At 33.7% G+C, this 11,756-nt stretch overlaps 1 protein-coding gene across 1 annotated transcript in view; it reads right to left on the bottom strand.

Moving 5' to 3' along the window:
* Positions 1–1,368: 1,368 nt before the first annotated feature.
* MMP16 (matrix metallopeptidase 16) overlaps positions 1,369–11,756 on the bottom strand; it is a 302,754-nt gene continuing 292,366 nt past the window's right edge. The window contains exon 10 of the mRNA XM_004602360.2: positions 1,369–10,941. Within this exon, the coding sequence (XP_004602417.1) occupies positions 10,607–10,941 (335 nt within the window). The 3' untranslated portion in view covers positions 1,369–10,606. The remainder of the gene's footprint in view (positions 10,942–11,756) is intronic.

Below are 11,756 nucleotides of genomic sequence, written 5' to 3'. Positions count from 1 at the left end.
GGTCTTGATTGTACTTGAAATATTATATAATAGTACTTGACATATAATATAATAAGTACTTGACATATCACATAATAGTATATTCTGGTATAAAATCGATTTTTTATAAAAGCCAGGTACATAAGAAAAATTTATGTTCTACTGGGTTGGATTACTGTTTTATTTATATTTTGAACTTCATTTTTCCCATTTGATAATAAAAAAAGGGGAGATTCATTCTTGGGTTCAACCTGATAACTCTGGTTGTACATTTTTAAAATGCAATGTTTAGTTAAAAAGTCTTTCACAATAAAAACAAACTTTATATTTCCTTGGCAGTATATCTAGATCTTTAGATGTCAATATGTGCCAAAACTACAGCTTACTCAAGAGTTCTTGAGATAAATTTCTAAATGCACAAGAATTGACCACAGTTGAATATTTAAAAAAACCTAACACAGTTTTCTGTCCATCTAGTCTATTTGTTGCTTCAGATAATTAAATCCTTATGATACTCTTGGTCACTGCTTCAGAGTTCCCCTCTTGAATGTTGATTAAGTTCCATCAGATTCATTTCTTGATCAAAGATGCATCATGCTTTTTGAATGAGAGCACATTTTATTTTATTTTCCACAGACATTTCTAATTCTTACTAAAATGTACGAGTTTTTTGATGACTGACGTATACAAGATTTGATTATTGGAAAAACTCTTGGCTCATTACTTAGTCCTCTATGTAACAATTTGATATTCTAAGAAAGAGATTTTACAGTTGGCAAGATGTTCAAGAGAGAATTAAATTAGATATGAAAATATTTATCCACATTCTTGTCTCTCTGTGAGTCAGTTCTCTCTTTGTGGTCACCATTTACTACAATCTGACCACTAAGATAAAAGTGAGGGTGCAAAGTCCTTAATAGGATTCGTTGAAAATGTCCGATATATAAACATAAACTTCTCTGATTAAATTTGCCTAGCTAAAATGCTGGTTTAAACAATAAATTATACTCACCTATTCAAAATATAATCTTTATTCTTTGTTAAATGGTGATGGAATTTTAACAATGACCTATGTTCACAGACTCTTGCCTAAAATACATTTATACATTTGATGCAGTAATACTTCCTGTCTCTATCCTTGAACACAGTTGCATGCATTGCCTAAGATGTTGAACAATTCTCCAGTTGATATGGCCAGTTTAATATATTCACTAATTTAAATAACACATAGGTGATTTTGTCATAAATTACCTAACAGTTTTCTTTTTGCTTCATTGTTGATTAGGAAGACATTAAGATATTAAAGGCTATTGCTATCGATCACAGTCTACATATTCATCATACATGTATGTATATCATTCATTGAGTAAAACCACAATACCTATAAACCATTTTTCTGTTCTCTTATTTATTGACAGATTTTTTTAAAATTACAACACAATGAATTTATGGTAAATACAGAAGATGCAATAGTATAAAAAGCCATTTAACCCTTCACTAGGTTAAGACACTTACAGCAGACAAAAACTGCCCCACCCCAAAAATCCCCTCCTTAAATGAAAACAAAATAAATATAAATCAATAAATACAAACAAATCACTGCACAGCCCTTAACTCTTTGATTGCCATGGCAAGAACCATGCTGATGATTCTAGCTTGTGACATTTGTGTGGTTAAAGGTTGTCTCAGCAGTCAAAGGGTTATAGCATTGTAAACATAAGTACTTTGTGAAAAGTTCAGTCATGTTAATGATACAGTGATGGGATTAATAACATGACCCCTTGACCTTTAATGACACAACATTTTAAGGAGTTAAAGAGAGAGAAGCTTGGTGAGCTATTACATAGACTAATCAACCACTTTACTTAACAATGTGCTATGAGGCCTTGACAGCGTGTGAATAATAAACACTGTTCAATGCATTGATCAATAAAATCAATGAAAAAATTAATTTTAAGCACCACAAAATTTGCCTGATTATATCTGACAGTCATAATACACTTTAGCACCATTTATTCAGCCTTATATTTGCACACAAACATTGTGTTTGTCAGTAGAAGCTATCTGAATAGATATATATTACACATATATATCTATATATGTATGCCAAAGTTAATATGGTATATGGTATAAATGCATAGAATCCTGTGTAAGCAAAACACCAGTAATAATTTGCAAACTGTAAAAGTCATACGAGAAATAAATGTGTTATTTATTTCTTTCCTTGCACACAGAAGACTATATATTATAAAAAATTTAATGAAATCATATTTAGTGTAGTGTGAACAATTCATAAGCTTAAAATTAAATGTTAATACTTTCCATAACTGAAAAATATCATGGGGGGATTAAAGTAATGGTAACGTATCATTAGACAACCAAAAGAAAAAGGCGCAAACATATAATTTTCTAGTGTTTTTCTCTAATTCAGTTTGTACTTAAACTAAGTCTTTAATAATTTTATCCATTAAATTCTTTCAATTTTGTACTACCACAGGATGGAAAGGAAAAATGATTTTCATAAGCTAGAAATTTGTATTGTTTGCTGAAGACAAGTTTGTCTTGTAGTTACTTGCATCTCATTTTGAATGTTAAATGTCTGTTTTAAAAATATATGTGGTATTTCCTTACAAACTAACTTGCAGGAGCTTTTCCCATTTAATCTATTCAGTGACTATATATATACATATACACATATATATGCAATATATACTATATAGTTCCAAATCTATTTAACCAGATAGCTCATATTTATGGCATAAATTGCATTCATTATACTGATCCACTATCGGAATCAAAATAATGTTAATACAGGTATGGAAGTTTTAAAGCATCTTAAAGATAAATTACTACACTGATAAAGCAGGCAATTTTTCTCAAAGTCAATAATTGATACTTTAAAAAAACATCAATAGACTATGGACTAATTAGATTTTATGTTTTCATTAAAAAATTAAGTTTATTAAAAGTTATATTAGCGCAAAATTGAACTAGTAAAATCCATTTGTTTCCATCTCATAATATAAAAACAAGATATATTCGTTTAAAATTATATAGCTAAAAAAGAATCTCCCAAGACTTTCAAACCTGAAGCAAATTTTTATGGATGAGTCTCTAAAACCCCTGAAAATAGAGGTCCACAATAGAAATGCTGATGCAGGCAAACCAATGCAGCAAAAAGCTGCCACTATAATATCCCTTAATCTTTTATTCTCTATTGTTTTTAATATATATGTAATTTACACACAAAAGGAACTTGACCAAAGAGTTAGGCTTTAAGTATTTGTGTACTTATTATGTACCTTAAGCAGAACATTGCATTGTAGTTTTTTTTTCCTGCCTAATTATTAAAGATACGTTCTTAAAAGCAAACTTCCTAAGCTGGCTTATCAATAGAAAGCAGTGTTCATCCTCTCAGCATTTCAATTTTTACAGGGAGAACAGCCTGAAGTCAAAATCCAATGCAAGAAGTCAGTATCAAATGCAAAAAAATGGGAGGTATGTAAGTTTTATAGGAACAAAGTGAGTCTTTGTCTGAAATTTGTGAAGGGAAATTTTGAAGACAAGTTATATTTTCTGGGCACTATACCTATAGTAAATGCTGCTCATTTCCTTTTTCTCTTTTATTCACGAAGGAAAGGGAAAATTAAATATGAAAAAGGGGGGTAGGTATGGCAAGGTAGAAATTGAAAGGAAGGCAAATATAGGCACACACTACATAAGACAACATCAAATACTCTATTCCTCTCAACTGTCTGTGTTTTGGGGTGAGGAACAGAAATAAATCAAATAATAATAGAATCAGAGAAACAAAACCCAGGCATACAACCCTTCTGCTTTTGGAAATCATGTTAAGAAGTGAAAAACTAATGAAGTTGGCGAAATTTTGTATTTGTAAACCTATAAAAGAATAGTGGTTTCCATGTCAGATTCAAGAAGTGACAAAAAAGAAAAATTCAGGCAATTATATATATATGAAAGAGCTGGCAGAAGACTGGCAATGTGGTTTTGATGGTGTTATTTCATTGGTTGCAAAAATTATGAGACTGATTAAGAGTTGAATCCTTTAAGAAAACTATGTTCTACTTTCACAAATGGATTGTCAATAAAGAGGGAACAGTTCAGACGGGCATTGTGTTAGAACAAATAAACATGCGAGTGAATTTTCAAGGTTGTCCACACCAGGTATTATTCACCCATGTCTCGGCAAGACTGGCCAACATAGAAACATACATTCATATTAAAGGTGGCAAGGCAAGCAGCACCATATCCTGTCCTAGAGAAAATAATCTGCCATCTGCTCATATCTCCCCAAAACTCACTGTCTACGAGGCATGTATAAAAGGCCCGTGTGAAAAAGTATTCTACCTAGGATCCAAGCTAGTTACAGACCAAGTGCTATAAAATGTCTCTATCATGAGTGATTTTTGTTTTCTAGAGAGAAAAAAATATAACTAAAATGAGAAATATCTCCGTAAGTCAAAAATGTCATCCCCCTATTCATGTGAATCGTTTTCTCCTACCTTCTCTTTGAGAAACAAAGAACTCTTGACATCTTTCTCTGAAACTAAGTGACCTAACGTGACACAATGATCTTATTTTCATATTTATATTAACTTTCTTCTCCCTTCTTAAGGGCATATATATCCAGCTCTACAGTAGAGCACATGGCAAAGTTAGAAGTAAAACATTCCAGTTTACGATATATCTACCCTATACCTCTACACCTCTAGTGTGCCCTTGAACTTAATGGCACATTGTGTGCAAATTTGAATATTATTCCCAGTCCAATGTTAGTTCCAAGATAAATTCCAAGACACACTGCTTTTTAAATTGACACGGCATAACACCTTCAGAAATCTTTATGAATAAACATTTTCTCTGTAACTTTTAATGATTTTATACACTGACCGTATGTTTCTCAGAATTCCCTAATTTCCCCTAATGAATTTTATGAACGAAGCTTATGGGATGCTGTCTCAGCACTCATAATCTCATATCCTCGGTTAACAATAAAAAAGTTGGAATCATTCTAAAAAATAGACACCTCAGGTCCAGTCATCAGACTCACATCTGTGATTGAAAACTGAAGACTAATACTTCAGAAATTGCAACACTATATCTGGTGTTTGACTCAAGATCTGTGAGTATGTCAGTGTTCATTTATAGGCTTATATACTACTGATTCAATTTTAAAGATTATGTTAATAAATCAACAAAAGATATTGGTAATTAATATTCTTAAAATGACTTGAAATATCTTAATTTCAAAATTATACCAGTGGAAACAAAAGAAAAATGTTTGGAGTAACCCAGAACCGACAACAATCATTACAAAGGAGAGCAGAGCAAGAGGCAATTTCTTTGCTTCTATGCCTCATGTTTTGTGATTATTGAGGTAAATTGCTATCCTAAGCAAATGGCTTTTTTTCAGAAGATGCTAATATTACATAACTTTCCAGTGGGACTTCGGAGTACCTAACATTGACATTTCCAGCCTATAAGGCAATATATGAGTATCATATGTGTTTATGGAAGGAAGTATCTACTGACCACTGCCTAATTGTATACATTGATATATCACATATTCATCACTAGGGTGAAAAGCTAGAAGTAGAATTTTTTCTATACTATTTTTATACTTTTTAAAGTAAAATTTTTGGTTGTATTTAAAACTGCTTCAGTATGCTTTCAAATTTTATAAAGAACTTATTTTCCCTCTTCATTTCTATTACAGTTACTAAATATGTGGTTTCTGATTAATTGCGTGCTATGCCTCATAGTTGTTTTGTTTATTATGTGATGATTAATTTTTAAAAAATAGCATACATTTTTCTGATGATTCTAGACAATATGAAACATAAAGCATACATATATATGCCTGATTCTTGTCCTGGGGTCAAAATTAATCAATATTATGAAGGTTCATGAATGCAATGAGATGGTCGATTTTCTAACATTATTGCCTTGAAAACTTGTCCAATATCATATACCGGCTGACATGTACTTACAGCTATTTGTAATAGTTCATCTGAATTTAACATTTTTGATTTAGACAGTGTGTTCTGTGTGACATCTGTGGTACTTTGGAATGTGCTCTTGAGTGCATGAAAAAAAAATTAAATGAACTCTCTACAATGTTTACTGAGAAAATATTCCATTAGATTCGCAAATTTGTTGAAGATTATGCTACAATCTTAAAGACTAATACCATCAATAAATCAACACCCTTATTAGTTTTAGAAATATTTCCAAAACTTTTAAAGAAATGTTATTTTCATGACTCATGTGAGTCCTGTGTATTTATGACATCAATTCATCTTAAATTAGCTCACTGACTTCAGTTGGTAAAGATTCGCTGGATACTCTACTATGAATTCCACCAAGTGTGGATTTTTCATTCTACCATGACACTGTTATTCTCCCTTGCATCAAGGATCTAATCGTTATCCATATATTGGAACTATAAGCAAAATTGTGTTGTGCCCTTATCCACCAGATTACATTTTAAAATCACCAATAGAAAAAGGAAATAAAATATAAAAGTATACATAGTATATGGAATAAATTTATGTCAACAGGAAAAGATTATAAGCAACATGACTAGCAAAAGTAAGATTTGCTCATTAAAGTCAACCTATTTTTTTATTACTTAGTAATGTTTTGGCAAAGTATGACTTAGTAATTTGTTTCACTGATTCAGAAAAGCTTTGCCCTCTGATTTATAAAGAAGTTTTCTTTGCTCATATTTTATGGCATTTCCTAACTTCTCTATGCTAATTTTTCAATTGTAAACAGTTGTATTTACCTGTTTTGATGCCATGTTGGCAGACAGTTTGCTCTGAAAAGGATAATGGTTAAATTTACAACCTCCTCTATAAGTATGATGCAAATTTAGTGCTTTATAGAAGGTATATATTGAACACATCCTTTGGTATTTTATTCAGTCCAATTACTAATATAGAATAATAATATTTAGCTAAAATTATAAGCTATGTATACTTGATTTTTGTAAGAAACATTATCTTAGTTATATTTGCATTTAAAGTAAGAAGAAACAATGAAATAGAAGTATTATTTTTGTAATGGTAAATATATTTTCATTACAAGTTAGGAAATTCTAGGTTAAATTTTCCATGCTATTAGTAATGTGTTCATGAAAAATGTTACTTAGCTTGCCTGTGTCTATTGTTAGGAACTATTAATATATTAACTTTTACCAGTTGGAATCATTATTGTTATATGTTAGACCAATAGTCATTCTCGAATATCACTAGTGTATTAAGATTGAGATTTATTTTTCCAAATTCTCTGTAGATGGGTCAGCAGTCATACTGAAAAGGAACCTAGCATACAATAAAAAAAAGAGAATTCCGATGTTTGTGATGATGTCAGCATTTCCTGTTTTCTTATCTCCGTAGCCATTCACAGACTGAACAGTTTAAACATTTAAACGTTTCTATTGAGAAACCACTTGTGCCTTTCTTATCACATCCATCTCATCTCATCTTTAATTTCAACCTAAAATTTCCGATACAATCCATGAAATTTCTTAAAATCCTGTATCATGACAGTCCTTCCCTTCTTAATGCTATGGTTATTTTCTAGCCCTTATAAACTTAGTGTTATAATGAACCAGGATATTGTGGCAAATGAGTTAAGAGGCAAAAGATTATTCCCTCCATTTCATTCTCACTTTAGAGGAAAAATCAAAAAAACACAAATGTATTTTCAATGCAGGTTGACAGAAGTCAGCATCCCTAAATGACAAAGTGCCTCATCTGTAAGTTTGGCTAAATATAATTTCCAGTCATTTTATTTTTTTTCCTCCTTGCTAGCAAGGTCCTAAATGGATTAGCTGCTCCCACAAGCAGACACGGGATAAACAAGCTTATGTATACAGTCTTCATGCACGCGGACACGACTCTCAATGACTCTCAATACTAGCATCGTGTAGAATGGAAGAAGTGAAGTAAAGGCCCGGATTGATCCTAACCCTCTCCCCTTGCCTTTTGGGTCCTTCTATCCATAACCTCCAACATTTTCTTAAAGTACAGTCTGCAAAGCATAATGTTTTTCTCCAAAGTGATTCTTCCTTCAAAGTGATATTCGGTCCCCTCCCGAGCTTTACATTATGTATGTGCAGGTTGTAAGAAGTACCATTCTGCAAGGCTTTTCAGCATGCCACCCAGGATTTACAAAACGTTTTCCCAAACCAATTCCTAAACATGTAGCTCAACCAAAAGGCATTCGGATTCTCATGCTATGTTAAGTATAAATATAAATTCAAGGCAGCCGAACGATCCATTTCCAAATAAGAATGTATACCTACACTCATTAAAAATCATCTGGAAATGTGTATTCTTAGCAAATGAGTAAGAAATTTTCAATAGTATAAAATTCCTGCTTTATATAAAAGCCACGCTGGCCGTTCAAGTATTTTGAGGTTTTTTTTTCTCCTATAGTTTTATATTTGTAACAAAATGATGGATATAGACTTGAAATTATACTAAAGGAAAATTAAAAGTGACTTCTACCTATCAGGCATTTTCCGAGTGTGCATGTAAAAAGCAAAGTGTCCATCCAGTGAACCTCATGGCACTCTGTCTCCGCTCTAAGGAAACAGCTCACACTTACTAGGTTTTTTGAGAACAATTAACAATCCAATGGAGAAACAATGCCAGATTTCTTTCGGTTTGTGCCAGTTTGCAAGTTAAAGGTCAAAGGGCAACGACACAGAAGCGGACTCTTCAAGAAAAAATTTTCACAGAAGACAATGTTTAAGTTGTTGTTAATGACAGTCAACAGATCAATAATCAAGTTCAAGGCAAGCTGTTCATTGTTTCAAAAGCTAATCCCCTCAAAAGCTGGCTTTCCCAAAAAGCCAATGTTCCGCTCAGGGGTGCATTCCTTCTGCCCGTCTCTAATAAGTTCACAGCCCAGTGGCTGGAAACCTCTCACTGCAAGAAGCAGCTCCCAGAAATCAATAGAGGTCTGTCAGTTGCTGACTTTTCTCTAGGAAAAAAATATTGATACAAACCCGCTCTGCAGGTCACAAGGAAATGACAATACTGCTGTAATGACAAATTACACTCAACAATGAAATGCTTTGGTGGTCTCTTGGCTCTGTCAGTGATCCCAATAGATGGCTAAATGCCAGAAGCCACATTAACCCTTTGAGAACTATGGTTGCCATGCAATAGTTAACGCACTTAAGGGTACTCATGCAAATCTCAGAGTCATCGTTTTAAAATGGCAATGCTAACTGCATGTACCAAGGAAAATTGACATTCATGCAGTGGACTTTAAAACTGAAATTGAAAACGAAGAAGGGAGTAAAAAGGCAGGCTATTATCGTCAGTTGTTCAAATAAAATTTCACTCTTACAAGATACTTAATAAAATACTTTTTTATTTGCCAGGAAAGTTTTTGGCAAGTAACATCATTTCTTTGTGTTAAAAAAAGCATTTATGTAGTACCATAAACCACTTAAAAATTACATGGGTTATATCTATTTTAAAAACCTGAACTTCTCGAACCCTTTCCTGTTTTTACCATTGCCCTGTTTGCTAATTTACCAGACAGCGATCCTAAGACTCTGAAAGCTGCACTGATAGTTCTCAAAGGGTTACACCAATGTATTACCAGCATCACATATCCTTGGAAAATAACTGTCACTTAAACCACATTAGAGACATACTGTTTCTTGCTCTGCTTGCAATGAATATTCCTGACAGACCCGTGGAAGGCCTGGGGCAATGGCCTAATACAACTTGGGGAGAGTATCACAATGATGTCTTGGGAAGGTGGCAGGAAGGGGTTGAGAAACACTTCAAAACAATGTCAAGGTCCAGTTTGAATTTAACTATGAGTATAAATGCAATGCGACATTGAGGACGTAGCTGAGAACAGCTGTAGAAAACGAAAAATGGATGTATTATTAAGGCTGTTACTATATTGCAGATATTTTGGCCCCTTGTTTGTTGGAAAATGGCTGTCCCAACAGTCTGAAGTCCTGCGTGTGTTTTCCGTATCTCCCACCTGACAAATCCGAAGTGTACTAGGCTTCCTGGAGCAGGAAGAGAGCTATCTTCTTTGGAGACAAAGCTGTTTTGGGTCTTCACTTCTCTGAAAGTTCAAATGTGGGTTTGTTGTTGAACCTTTTTCATTTGTTTTCCTTTGTTTTAAAGAAAAAATTTAAAAAAAATGTGGGTTTTCCATTTTGCAATTTTCTCCCCGAAAATGGGCTCAGGCTTCTGAAGAAAAATATTCAAAGAAAACTTTAAGAAGAATCTTTTCTTCTTCTTCTTCTTCTTCTTTTTTTTTTCCTCTTTAGTTAATCCTGAAAATTGACTGGGCATTGAGCGTGCAGAGGAAAGGCCTATAACTGAATGACAAAGAAAGACAAAGGACTGAAGAACGGCAGATACTGTGCATCATGGAAGCTTCCCCACGAGGGAGTCTCCACTCGTGTACAGGACTATCAACTCTCTGGGTTTGCAAGGTCAGCCCCGAACCAGGCTGCCACCAGCCTGCTCCTAGCTAGGAAACAGCATAACAGCTCTTGTCTTGAATCTCAAGTTACCACAAACTCCTGGAAAAGAAAGAAAGGGAAAAAAACCCTACATCACACCCACTCTTGCATAGAACGTTTACAGTACAGTATGTGGCGGGGTGTTCCTTTCCTCTTGAACTGGAACACAGTGTAAATCAATACAAGGAGGCATAAGGCCAAGATGCAAGGGATGACAATAGCTATGGCTTTCACAGTGCTGGCTGTGTTGTCCAGTTTGATGACAATGTCTACATCGTTTGGAGGGCTGTGCCCTTCTTTATCTCTGTCTGTCGGTCCATCACAGCCCATAAAGTCCTTGAGGATGGATCTGGGGTATCCAGGTTCTACCTTAAGTATCTGGTTGTTGAATTTCCAATATTCTTTTCCTTTGTAGAAATACGTAAAGCCTGGGAAGGAAACACACACAGAGAACCGCTTTTTGTAAAATAAAACATTCCTTTCATGTAGAGGTATTTAATCAAATTGGTGCCTTAAAACATGCATTTCTGTCATAAGAAAAAGACTATCATCAGCTCAGTTGTCAATTGAAATGAATCTGGCCTGTGTATGCCAGAGACTGTTACCTTCTTATGTCTATGAAAAATTTAGTGGAGAGAAATATCTGCAGAGGACTGTTGACAAACCTAGCTGTGAGCGTGCAGTCTGCACCGGGAAAACAGGTTTATCCTTTCATTTGATTAACGGATTACTGCCAGAGGATTGTACATTAATATGATGAGATCAATCTGTATCGAAAGATGTTGAACCAGCTTTATCAATTAAAGTCCTATTTGGTCTTAGGCTGCTACTGAGTTGCAATATATTATAAAGAGACTTCTTGTAACACCTCAAAGGAAGTTGCTCCTCCTGTATGTACCAGAAATGTTTATGCTCCTGCTAACCAGGTAAGCTTTTGTCCTTTGGACAATATCTAATGACAACTTGTGTTTTCTTAATGAAACTGGTCATGTTCTCTGCCTGGAAGAAATCTGAGTAAGCAAACTAGGTATTTATGTTATCTGTACATTAACTTTATTTCTGGTTCTAAGTCAAGCCCATCTCTCTTGTTCTCTTGAAAGTTTCCTTAACTTTCTTTTAACTAACTTCTATTTATGTCACATAGCCACATTTTTATAGAATTCTGAAGGTCAATGAACTTTTTTGGCTAAAGAATTTATAGAGTAAAATGAATTGACAATTCTAGGTTTAATGCTTCCAACTA

Source organism: Sorex araneus, chromosome 2 (genome assembly GCF_027595985.1).
Source record: "Sorex araneus isolate mSorAra2 chromosome 2, mSorAra2.pri, whole genome shotgun sequence".
Lineage (NCBI taxonomy): Eukaryota > Metazoa > Chordata > Mammalia > Eulipotyphla > Soricidae > Sorex > Sorex araneus.
Note: the sequence above shows the minus strand (reverse complement) of the source record. Positions and strands in the feature narration are given on the sequence as shown.